The 13,821-nt window shown below is 36.8% G+C and overlaps 1 protein-coding gene across 1 annotated transcript; it reads right to left on the bottom strand.

The window, feature by feature from the left end:
* Nucleotides 1-4,109: 4,109 nt before the first annotated feature.
* LOC113050012 (uncharacterized) lies at nucleotides 4,110-5,922 on the bottom strand. The gene is made up of 6 exons (XM_026212733.1): nucleotides 5,713-5,922; nucleotides 5,528-5,614; nucleotides 5,373-5,414; nucleotides 5,023-5,147; nucleotides 4,836-4,925; nucleotides 4,110-4,513 (listed from the first exon to the last, which is right to left on the bottom strand). Exons 1-6 carry the CDS (start codon nucleotides 5,888-5,890, stop codon nucleotides 4,382-4,384), a joined length of 654 nt encoding a protein of 217 aa, XP_026068518.1. The 5' UTR covers nucleotides 5,891-5,922; the 3' UTR covers nucleotides 4,110-4,381.
* Between the last annotated feature and the right edge of the window lie 7,899 nt (nucleotides 5,923-13,821).

Genomic DNA, 13,821 nt, shown 5'->3' with positions numbered 1-13,821 from the left:
AGTAACGTTATGTAGTTTTAAGAAATGTTGTCTTTAAAATAAAAAATCTTTCACTTTAGAGTGAAATCTTTCACTTTAAAATAATGGTCCAGATCACTATTAGTTCATGCGGACTGACAAGGTAACACTTGAGTAATTAGTCAGGAGTTAACATGTTTTTCACTTTAAAATAATGGGCCAGATCACTAGTAGTTCCTGCGGACTGACAAGGTAACGCTTGAGTAATTAGTCAGGAGTTAACATGTTTTTCACTTTAAAATAATGGTCCAGATCACTAGTAGTTCCTGCGGACTGACAAGGTAACGCTTGAGTAATTAGTCAGGAGTTAACATGTTTTTCACTTTAAAATAATGGACCAGATCACTAGTAGTTCCTGCGGACTGACAAGGTAACACTTGAGTAATGAGTCATGGATTTCACAAGTAATTTACAATAAAATTATCTGACACATACTGTACAGCCATATATTTCTGTGAGGAACTAGTGATATTCTACCAGACATTGTAATCTGGAAGATGTTGTTTTGTGCTTAACACTATAAATGCAGTCAATGTTTTCATGAAGGATGCAAAGATGTTTTGACAAGAGAACATCATTATTTATTGTCACTTCCTAAAGAGAAGCCCTCCCCAGCATAATATCACTAACGTTAAAGTTATTAGAGTTGGAGACATTGAACTTAATGGAGCTAATAAAATATATAATTTGGATAGGCTATATATATATATATATATATATATATATATATATATATATATATATATATATATATATATATATATATATATATACGTTTCCATAAAGAAGCTAATTTTTCACTTTATAGACGTAGCTGTTCATTAGTTGGCCATAGTTCCAAAGTAGTTCTCAATGACGATATTTTTCTTTAGTAATTATCAAATAACTAATAAGGAACTACCTATGTCCTAAATGAGCTATTACTTACTGCTTAGTTAATCTTGCTTCTATATTAGTTAATAGTATTAAGTTAAGTGTTAATGTAGTACTACCTATTACTTCCTGCGTAGCTACTTATTATCAACGGACCATTATTTTAAAGTGTTACCTTATCTCTTTGGGTTTGAGACTCTAATCCTTGTAATTTAAGCGACCTTATCTATTCACAAACAGCTTGTAACACTCCAAACAGTAAAGTAAACTTGGAATCACCTAAATGATCTGAATTTATTAAATACCCAAAGATCTGTCTGATTCCACTTGCTTTAAAACCAAATCATTAAGTGTTCTTGAAACAAGAAAAAGACAATGGGAAATTATAGTTTTTTTTAAACAATAAAACCATTTTGAAGGGAGACAACTTCTTATCTGTGTAACTTCTAGTGACAATACAGTTATTCTGTCTAATTATGAGTTTTGCCTTGCACAGTTGAGGCATTTAACATTATACATGAGGTTATACAGGAACAGCAAAACAAACAAACAAACAAACAAAACATTGTGAATTCAAGTTGAATGTAAGTAAAATTTAGACTGTATGAACTAAATGTATACATTCATATTTTAAAATAACATAAAATAAACATATAACATATAATAAGATAATAAAAAAACAAGACAAAAAATTTATATTTGCTCTCTGGGAGCTGAACTTTGTTCCAAGGAGCTATTTGTTTTACAGCTCAAATTCAAACATCCTAGCCATTGATGGCATGGATTTATCTGGATCGTTTTGAACTACTGGAGTTAGGAGGACAAGTGCTACTAGAGAAGAAAGTGGCAATAGTAATGATGATTAAGACAAAAAAGAAGCCAAATTAATTAGATTAAGACAAGCTCTAAAAAGCTGTGCAGGGATGCACTCTCCTGTCACACACAAATCCTTTGACCTGTATCAACATCAGCTATGGTGATGTCACAGTCATGATGTTCGTCATCCTGAGGCACAACCAGAAGAATTCACAAGAATGTGAAATGATACATATATAATAATAATGCATTTACTGATTTTAAATAATACAATTCCTAGTGGGAAAAAGCTCATTAAATATTTCAATGTTATTATTTCTCAAATACTTTTTTATCTGAATTGAACTCATAATTGAAGATCTTTACATAGTAATTGAACTGAACCAAATTAACACTGAACTTCATGTCCTCAACTGAACAATGACACTATTGTTTTTGCTGTTGGTGTTGGTGTAGTTTAGAGCTGCTACAGCTATATTGATCTCTGTTTGATCCATCTGATGAGGCTCTTGGGACCGAAAATTGCTTTCCACTGATTCTAGACATAAACAAGTCCTGCCCATGCACATACATTTATAATAAAATAAAATAAATCTCATTTAATTAATATAAATGGAAATAAATTTAATAAAATTTTAACCATTTAGCCAAGTAAGACATGTTCCTGAATCAAACTTATTGTCAAAAATATAGACTTAACCCTATCTCTACACCTAAACCTAACGTTGCCCATAATTTATTCCTAAAATCACTGGGAAATAATAGCTGATTAACAAGGGTGTAGAAGCACGTAACTCTGATTGTAAGCCTAAAACAGATATTTTCTGAAAAGTTATACCTCAATTCTAATTGGTTGATTGAAATGTTGTTCCAGGATCAACAAGGATGTTGTACTTGGTGAAATCAAGCTCAAACTCTATGTCCAAATTACTTTGAAAATGAAGATAATTACCAATATATGAGGTAAAAATTACCCCACATTCAATATATGAACCAGTTGATTAAATGTGCAACCCACTCTCATAATCATCTTTATAAACTCATCATCATCTTTGTAAACTAATAATGTAATTACTTTTTAACTCTGTTTACTCTCACACACAGTAACAGTGCATACTTTATTATTGCATGTTGCAATTTTAAATATTATATTATATTATATTATTTATATTTGAAAGTATTTTTTTAATATTCCTGTGTACTGTTGTTGTTGTTTTTTTATCTATAATGTTTTCGTATCTGTTCCTAATTTTACTTCTAAATTAAGACAATTAAACCAATGCTTATGCAGAAAAAGATAGGAAAGTGTATGAATAGCTGCTGCACCTCCTTATGCTCTGTTAAAACGACCAGACTGGCGTTTCTCTCAGAATGGAAGCTCTCAGCAGCGCAGCAATCACTGGTCACTCCAGAACAAATAAAACACATTGTCATGGAGAAGCCACATTTCTGAAAGATAAGTAATAAGTAATAAGTTTTTGGTTGTGATTTGAAGAAATTATAAGTATTTTAATAATCTAGAAACCATTAAAAAAGCATTTTGTATGACTGTTTCAGAGGAAAACCACAACAGACCCATTTGAACACTTCCTTTTTGTGGTTTAGCTTAAATTTTTGTCAGGATTGTCTTAATTTCTTTGCTTTCAAATCATATTCACAAAATCATTTGTGAATAACTGTAATCAAATAAATTTGACTGCTAGCGTATGCAATGATAATCAGTTAAATCCTCCAACAAAATGTAACCTAATACATTTTACAGACTCCTTTGGTCACGTTAAGTTTACTGATACTCTGCAGATGCTTGGTAGAACCCTTTCCCAGGAATCTCAATGGCAAAAGCATCCCAGTTTATATGGATTCACCCTACGTATGAAGCTTTTACACTGAGTAGATTTATTGTCACTCTCCAGACTGCTTGTTCTATATATTCAGGGTTGTGGGGATGTTGGAGCCTGAAACAATTCAAATTATTATAATTAGAAACTTATCTACACAAAGATTTATATATTCTTAAATGCATCATTGTAATATAGATCATTGTCATTATCTTCTGTAAAAGAACAGATGGAGGGGTTACTCCTCTCTCAGACTGTAAACTGGAATACTTTTTGACCATTGATGTATCTGGAGAAAAAATCCCAATTATCTTGAATTAATGCTATAAAAGTTTGTTATTCGTCAGTGAAGAAAGATAACTCTTCTGCCAGCTCAGAGGCAGAATTAGGGGAAAAGCTAAAGAAGGGAAATAGAGTTGGTGGTTTCCACTTCAGTAGAAATTGTCAAATCACCCCCCCCCCAATCCCCCACCCCACACACACACACGTCCCCCACCATAAGAAATGATCATAAGAAATTAGCTAAATTGATTTACATTTATTTATTGAATAACCTTAGACACAGGCAAAGATCTCACTAATTCCATCCACATAGAAAACAAGTGTTTTCAAAACAAGAAAAAGAGAATTATATAAGAGAAAATTAACGCTTTTTAAAAATGTAATTGAAATCCTTGAATGGAGACAACCTCTTATCTGGAACTTCTGAAGACAATACAGCTATTCTGTCTAGTATTAACAGAGAAGAGTTTTAGTAAAACAAAATAAAACAGGATAAATGAAGTACAAACATTCACTCTGTCTGGAAGCTGCCAAGGAGCTGTCCAGTATATCCATTACAGCTTCAAAAGATGTTGAAGTCTGTACAATTTCTGACCGGGATTCACACTCCTTTCACACACAAATCCTTCTCCATGGTCTATGTCAACATCTTCGGTTATGATGCCACACTCACAATTTTCATTTTCCTGAGGCACAACCAGAACAGAAAAACCTTTTTAAGAAATGTACTAAAATTATATTCTTAGAATGTGAATTAAAACACCTATAATTCATATTAGATTAATGTAAGACAATTATACCTTTTTGCTTTTAATAAGTCCTAATAAATAAATAAAACATTTTTTTCCATTATTATTATTATTAATATTATTCATATTTAGAGTTTTAAAAATTAAAAAAAGAAAAAAATGTTTTTCAAGCTCTGTTTGACAAATTTCCAACAGCTTTGAATTTTGATAATTGTTCAGAAAAATCTTTCACAAATATGAAAAATTGCAAATGCATTACCACTGAGAGAGAAGCAGTGTCTCCAGATCCATCTGATGAGGCTCTTGAGACCAAAAATTGCTTTCCATTGGTCCTAGACATCAACCAGACCTGCCCATGTACACACAAACATTCAACAATGTGTTCACATTTAAAAATAAATAAATAAAAGGAGAAAGAGAGGAAAGTGAATGAATAGCTGCTGCACCTTGTTATGCTCAGTTAAAACAGCCAGACTGGCGTTTCTCTTAGAGCAGAAGCGCTCAGCAGCGCAGCAATCAATTTGGTCACTCCAGAACAAATAAAACACATCGTCACGGAGAAGCCACATTTCTGAAAGATATCAAATAATAGTTCATTAGTTAAAAGAAATATAAAACACACATAGACACACAAGAAACCCATTTCAAAAGTTGTACAACACTGCCAAAGTGAAGAACAATGTATGAACATTTAAGATGTAACACACTGGAGTTAATCTAATAATGAAGTATGTGTGAATCAGTTTATATCCAGTAAGTACATTTTTTATACCAGTAAGTGCAAATTAAAATGAACCTTTTTGTCCTTTTATTGGTTGTGTTTCTCTGTTGTGAGAGTCTGGGGAAAACATGATATTCAGAAATGTGAAATATTTAACGGTCACATATTTTTTCTAGATTATTATTTGGTGCCTCAATAAATTTCAAATACTACTGTGTCATGATACTTACAATTTAGACCCACAATGACAAGGATGATGGCTGAGATAAGAATGTTCACAGCAAACAGTAAAAACACACACTTTCTTTCATAGTTTTCTGTTAAACAGAGATTATTAGAGATTAATAAGAGAGCACTAACTGTAAATTACATTAAAAGTTTGTTCCATCCATTTATCCATCCTCTGTTGCCTTACCTGAGAGCAGTGTTGTACTGGTTATAGTTCCACAGTGTGCAGTAGGTGAAAGCTGAAGACTTTGATAAATATCTTCTGTTCCAGCATCACAATTTTTCTGCATATTCCCCTTCTCTGCATTTCCTTCAATTTCTTCATTATCATTGACGGAGACAGAAAAATGCTGCTGCAGCTCCATCACACCTGCAACGATTTAGTATTTGCACATAGTTGTCAGAATCGTTTATCACCCTCTGATGGTGAAAAATGCTGGTTTTCTTTCCTCTTCTGTACTTCCTTTTCTGTCAATAGTCAGACCATGCTTCCCCATGTTCCAAGGTGATGGTGTGCTTGGATATAAAAACTGCAGTGCAGTCTCTGACTAAGAGGAAGTAGTGAAAGCATTAACTCAAAAAAAGTAACTATAATTTGATGATCATGATAAAATGAATGTTTCTCAATCTGCAAAATGTCAGATGAAGCAGAAGCAAAATGTGCCATTGGTTTCTAGAATGTGTTCCTTCTCTCAATATCTTTCAGACCCTTAAACTAAAAATAGGAAAATCTTTTTTTAGTTTACTTTTACTTCTCAACAATGGGCTTTATGTACTCATCAGTAATATACTTAAAATGACATTTAAGTGTACTTGACTTATACTTAGAAAAATTCTAAATATATATGAGCTATACCCCTATGTTTTCATTATTATACAGTAGGGTGCTAGTACACATCTTCTGCACAGAATTTCCCCAAAAACAAGTGAAGAAGAAGAAGAAACAACAACAGATAGGCTGGTCTGAAATCGCATACTCAATGAGTAGGTACTTCATTTCAATAGGTACTTACTTAATGAGCGCTAAAACAGTACAGCCAAATCTGGTTGAGTATGAATGCGCGCCATATCACCCTGGAGCCCAAGACCGGTTTCCCACTGAAGCTAAGCAGGGCTGAGCCTGGTCAGTACCTGGATGGGAGACCTCCTGATGCTCTGTATATAGGTTGAAGCAAATACAATTCTAACGAAAGTGAGGTATTCTCTGCTTTGCAAGCGCAGCAGCCAGAGTTTTTGTAGCTGGAGTTTCGTAGTTTTCACTCGTGTGCAACATCCTTGAGTGCAAGTTAAAGTTACTGACAAAGTATGTTCATAACATGATTCTGTGTTTAATGCAGAAGGTATGGTACATTCCCCACCACCTGGTGTGCCACAATGATAAACCAAGGCTGGTCTTCAATTGCTTATTCAAATATCAATGTCTTTCGCTAAATGTTCAGCTTCTGCTAGGGCCTGCTCTTGGCCCATCATTGTTGGGGGTCCTTTTGAGATTCAGACAACACCAAGTGGCTGTTAATGCAGACATTCACGGAATGTTTCATCAAGTCCATCTGTTGCCTGAGGACTGAACTCTACTCTTTTTCACTTTTTGCTGTGCAACAGCATGCTCAGAATAACCAAGATAATTACCCAGATGCTCTACAAACAGTGCAGCAAGGTTTTTATGTTCACAACTATCTGGCAAGCTTTCCAACCACATCCGAGGTCAAGATAACAATTGATCAACTGCGCAGTCTTCTATCAGAGGGTGATTTGACCTCAGACAATGGGCTAGCAACCAACCATCAGTGATATCACATTTTCCCATGGAAGCAAGGTCCTTGGTGGCAGAACAATGGTTGGGGCGGAGCAAGACTGATCCAGTGGAGCCAACATTGGGTCTCTGGTGGAATTGTGCTGCTGATACCCTAGGATACCACTATCATCCCATTGAATATGCCGCACTAACAATTAGAACAGCTTATCAAGTTCCAGCCACGCAGTATGATCCTTTGGGCTTCATTGTACCTAACACCACCTAAGCAAAAGTGCTCATCCAACAGCTATGGTCCAAAAAAAGAGAATGGGATGAACCAAACCTGCCGCCTGATCTTCATGCTGCCTGGAACACTTGGGAAAGTGAGTTACAGCATCTTAGTTTGATAACCATTCCTCGCTGTTATTCATCAGTTCCCAACAATGCTCACCAAAAGTATGACCTCCATGTATTTTGTGACGCATCCGAGAGAGCGTATGGGGCAGTGGCTTACTTTGTAGAGGCCACCAAAGATGTCATTCATACTTTCTTTGTAATAGCTAGATCGCGAGTTGCTCCCAAGAGGCAACAGCCCATGCCTCGCTTGGAATTATGCGCAGCATTTGCGGGAGCACAGTTAGCAAAGCTTTTGAATGATGAAATCACTCTTACCATCCAGCAGACAATTCTCTGGACAGATTCTACAACTGTGTTAGAGTGGCTTCAGTCTGATTAAGTTTCAATATTAAGTTTTACTGGGCCTGGTCGTTGGAGTCAGCGGCCATCATTTTTAAAATTGGGTTATGAGCACTGGCCAAAGATACTTGAACAGGTAAAGTCAGAAGAGCTACCGGAACTGAAAGGTTTCACTATCTGCTGCCTAACCATTACAGAGCCAGATCAAACCCTTCCAGATGTTACTCAGTTCAGCACATGGAAAGAGTTAGTGGAGGCAACTCGACAGACATGTCGAAAGGTGACAGATGATTCGGAAAACACCCAGCTCATGGATCAACGTGAAGCAGAATTGGACCTACTGAGGGAGTGTCAAGCTCAGAGCTTTCCTGAGGAAATAGCAGCTCTTAAAACACACAAACATACCAATCCACAGTCGACTAACATGTCTTGCTCCAGAGTGGGATCCAGAGACTAATGTACTCAGAGTCAGAGGGCAATTACGGAGACTTGAAAGCCCAAGTGTGGAACAAATTCATTCAATAGTGCTAGATCCACAGCATCCAGCAACAAAGCTTCTCCTTAAAGACTTTGACGAGTTCTTGTTGCACCCAGGTACAGAACGAGTGTATGCAGAAATACAGAGGCAATACTGGATCTTACGAGGATGCCAAGCGGTTAAACACCACCAGCTTAACTGTGCGTCCTGTCAACGATGGCGAGCGCAGCCCAAGGTACCACTGATAGCAGATTTGCCACCAGAGCTGCTCAGGCTGCCCACCATTTTATTCTACAGGAGTGGACTGTTTCGGCCCTTATCATGTAAAAATAGGCAGAAGGATTGAGAAACGTTGGGGTGTCATTTTCAAATGCCTCTCCACAAGAGCTGTCCACATAGAGCTTCTCAACTCCATGGATGTGGACGCTTTCCTGCTTGCTCTCCAGCGATTCATAGCCAGACATGGCAGACTGAAGGAGATCAGGTCCAATTGTGGCACAAACTTTCTGACAATTTGACAGTAGGCTCAGTGGTCTTGATAATTGATCCACAATTTCCCAGAGCTCAGTGGCCTATTGGTAAAGTGGTTAAGACTGCGGTCAGTAAGGATGGGTGTGTGAGAACAGCAGATGTCCTTTTCAAGGGCAAAGTGTACACCAGGCTAGTTGCCCGCCTGATTCTGTTGCCAGCCTCTGAGAATGATACTTGCACATTTATTGCTCAAATGTGGGGGAGGCTGTTGTGAATTCTTTATGGTTTTTCTCTTATTGTCCGTAATTTGTTCTGTTTATGTGTTGGGTTATGAAAAATGGACTCCACTCATGTGCAACATCCTTGAGTGCAAGTTAAAGTTACCGACAAAGTAAGTTCATAACACGATTCTATGTTAAATGCGGAATGTTTGTGTGCGTGTCAACTATTTCTGGCACTAAGCCAATATTGACACTGTTTCGTGATCTGTATAATTATCAGTGAATTCGCACTAGCATGGATGCCAAAACAACTAATACTTGCAATATGAATATGTTTAATTCTTCTCCTTATGTGCATAATCCTATATTTTACAGTTTGTTATGTTACTATAATAATGCAGCATAATGTGATTTATGCTATTATGTTTCTTTCCATAGTTTATATCTTTGCTTTTTTAGTATTCTAAGTGGATATATGAGAGTTGTTGATAATGTTTCATTTGTAATTTACTGTTAAATGATAACAGTATGTAGAAAAGTTATTTATTTTGTTTTATTTGTTTATTACAGAAACTACCTCAGTTGTATACTGCCATGTGTACAAGGTCGAAACTTGCACAAAATAAAAGTGGAAACGAAATCTGATGATTCCTCCCTGATCAGAGTAATGAAGTGGTTAACACTATTAAAAAACTAGCAATCAGTGGGGCAATCCCCAACATGAACAATAATAATGATAAATGGTGACTGAAAATTTTATATTTTTTGTTAAACAAACCAATTGTAATTTTTATATATGCCATAGCTATGCATCACTTCACACTAGAAAAATGCTGCTATGGTGAATACGACCAGACTGGTCGTGGCGGGGGTGTTGCAACAATATATAGTGATATTCCCAATGTTACCCAGAAAACAGGATACAGGTTTAACTCTTTTGAAATACTTCTGCTAAATGTTACTCTGTCAGACATGCAAAAGAAATCTAATGTATCTCTTGCTCTGGCTACTGTGTATAGGCCACCAGGGCCGTATACAGAATTCCTAAAAGAATTTGCAGATTTCCTCTCAGACCTTCTAGTTACAGTTGATAAGGCTCTAATCATGGGAGATTTTAATATTCACGTTGATAATGCAAATGATACATTAGGACTTGCGTTTACTGACCTAATAAACTCCTTTGGAGTCAAGCAAAATGTCACCGGGCCCACTCATCGTTTTAATCATACACTAGATTTAATTATATCTCATGGAATCGATCTTACTGCTATAGATATTGTACCTCAAAGTGATGATATTACAGACCATTTCCTTGTATCGTGCATGCTGCGTATAACTGATATTAACTATATGTCGCAGCGATACCGTCTGGGCAGAACTATTGTTCCAGCCACCAAAGAAAGATTCACAAATAACCTGCCTGATCTATCTCAACTGCTATTTGTACCCAAAAATACACATGAATTAGACGAAATTACTGACAACATGGCCACTATTTTCTCTAATACATTAGAAACTGTTGCCCCAATCAAATTGAAAAAAGTTAGAGAAAAACGTACTGTACCATGGTATAACAGTAATACTCACTCTCTCAAGAAAGTAACTCGTAGTCTTGAATGCAAATGGAGAAAAACTAACTTAGAAGTTTTTAGAATTGCATGGAAAAACAGTATGTCCAGCTATAGACAGGCTCTAAAAACTGCTAGGGCAGAGCATATACAGAAACTCATTGAAAATAACCAAAACAATCCAAGGTTTTTATTTAGCACAGTGGCTAAGTTAACAAATTACCAGACGCCACCTTTATGAATTTCTTCACTGATAAAATAGATAACATTAGAAATACAATAGCGAATGTAGATTCTACAACATCTAACACTTCAGTTTCATCCATCGCACCCAAAGATAAACTGCAATGCTTTACAACCATAGGACAGGAAGAGCTAAATAAACTTATCACTGTATCTAAACCAACAACATGTTTATTAGATCCTGTACCCACTAAATTACTGAAAGAACTGTTACCTGTAGCCGAAGAACCGCTTCTCAATATCATAAACTCATCGTTATCTTTAGGTCACGTCCCAAAACCATTCAAGCTGGCGGTTATCAAGCCTCTTATTAAGAAACCAAAACTAGATCCTAGTGTACTGGCAAATTATAGGCCTATTTCAAATCTTCCATTTATGTCTAAAATTTTAGAAAAAGTTGTTTCTGCTCAATTGAGCACCTTCCTGCATAAAAATGATCTGTATGAAGAATTTCAGTCAGGTTTTAGGCCCCACCGTAGCACAGAAACTGCACTTGTTAAAATTACAAATGACCTGCTCCTTGCGTCAGACCAAGGCTGCATCTCATTTCTAGTCTTACTTGATCTTAGTGCTGCGTTCGACACCATAGATCATGACATACTCATAGATCGATTACAAAACTATACAGGTATTCAAGGGCAGGCTCTAAGATGGTTTAGATCCTACCTGTCTGATCGCTACCATTTTGTTTACTTGGGGAGTCATCTCATTTATCATCAGTAAAATATGGAGTGCCACAAGGATCCGTCCTAGGTCCCCTTCTATTTTCAATATATATATTGCCCCTTGGTAATATTATTAGAAAATACGGAATTAGCTTCCACTGTTATGGTGATGATACTCAGCTATATATCTCAACGAGACCAGATGAAACTTCCCAATTATCTAAGCTAACAGAGTGTGTTAAAAATGTAAAAGATTGGATGACACACAATTTTCTCCAATTAAATTCGGATAAGACAGAGATACTAATTATTGGACCAAAAAACACTACACAGAATCTTGTAGATTACAATCTGCAATTAAAGCTGCAAGCAGCGATGAACGGGCCCTCGCACCCGGGCTCACCGGCAGCGAGTGGCTTTAGTTAATAGGTGAACGGTGAGAAATATGCGTTTAAACTCATAAATATAAGTAGAATATATCAATGTTTATTCCATATATGTGACAATCTTCCTGTTGCCAGCAGGTGGCGCTATCATTATAGTGGAATATTGGCCTTCAGATGTGTTCAGGGCAGGACTTTTGTCGAACATGTGAAGTTTGGGGAGGATTGGACATTTTATGCCTGAGTTACAACAACATCCTATTTCATGGCGAAACATCGAAATTTGTCAGGCCGCCATGGACACGCCCTTTAATGAAACCTCAAGATCTTTGCAATTTAAGATCGCAAAAGCCTTTAGATTACACTGACCAAGTTTGGTGTTGATCTGAATAAATCTCTAGGAGGAGTGTGTTAAAGTACGACCCCTGAAAATGGCCAAAACAACACTAATTTTGCAGAGAAAATTCTAAATAACTGACTTCCTGTTGGGATTCGGATTTCGTACCAAGAGACTTTTTCGTAGATATTGGTGAGTTACATGTGTGTACCGATTTTTGTACATGTACGTGAAACATAGCTCGAGGCGCACTCCGTTTAAAGTGTATACGCACTCCGTTGAAAGTGTATAGGTGGCGCTATCGAGCCATTTTGTCACACTCGATGGAATATTGGCCTTCAGATCTGTTTAGGCCAGGTCCCTTATCACACAAGTGAAGTTTGGGCAAGATCGGACATTTTATGCCTGAGTTATAACATCTTTTATTCCCATGGCGAGACATCGAACTTCAACATGGCGCCATGGACACACCTTTTAACAAAAACTCAAGATCTTCACAACTAAACATCACACAGGTCTTTAGATTAGACTGACCACAAAAAAGACATTGATGTCATACAATTTCTAGAAATAGTCTGTCACAGTGTAAAATATGTCACTTCCTGTTGCCAATAGGTGGCGCTATGACTATAACTGAATATGGGCATGTAGATCTGTTCAGGTCAAGAGTCTCATCCAACATGTGAAGTTTGGGGCAGATTGGACATTGTATGTCTGAGTTACAGCAACTTCCTTTTTCATGGTGAAACATCGAAATTTGTCAGACCGCCATGGACACGCCCTTTAACGAAACCTCAGGTCCTTCGCAATTTAACATCACTAATGGCTTTAGATTACACTGACCAAGTTTGGTATTGATCTGAATAAATCTCTAGGAGGAGTTCGTTAAAGTACAACCCCTGAAAATGGCAAAAACAACACCAATTTTGAAGGGAAAATTCAAAATAACCGACTTCCTGTTGGGATCCGGATTTTGTACCAAGAGACTTTTTTGTAGGTATTGGAGTGTTACATGTGTGTACCAATTTTTGTACATGTACGTGAAACATAGCTCGAGGCGCACTCCGTTGAAAGTGTATAGGTGGCGCTATAGAGCCATTCTGCCACACCCGGTGGAATATTGGCCTGCAGATCTGTTCAGGCCAGGACTCTTATCACACGTGTGAAGTTTGGGGAAGATCGGACATTTTATGCCTGAGTTATAACATCTTTTATTCCCATGGCGAGACATCGAACTTCGTTGCGGCGCCATGAGCAAGCCTTTTAACGAAAACTCAAGATCTTCACAACTGAACATCGCACAGGCCTTTAGATTAGACTGAACACAAAAAAGACATTGATGTCATAAAATTTCTAGGAGTAGTTCGTCGCAGCGTAAAATATGTCACTTCCTGTTGCCAATAGGTGGCGCTATGACTATAACTGAATATGGGCATGTCAATCTGTTCAGGTTCGGAGTCTCATCAAACATGTGAAGTTTGGGGCAGATTGGACATTGT

This window comes from Carassius auratus, chromosome 30 (assembly GCF_003368295.1).
Source record: "Carassius auratus strain Wakin chromosome 30, ASM336829v1, whole genome shotgun sequence".
Taxonomy (NCBI): Eukaryota; Metazoa; Chordata; class Actinopteri; order Cypriniformes; family Cyprinidae; genus Carassius; species Carassius auratus.
The sequence above is the reverse complement of the archived record's forward strand: the minus strand, read 5'-3'. Positions and strand labels throughout refer to the sequence as shown.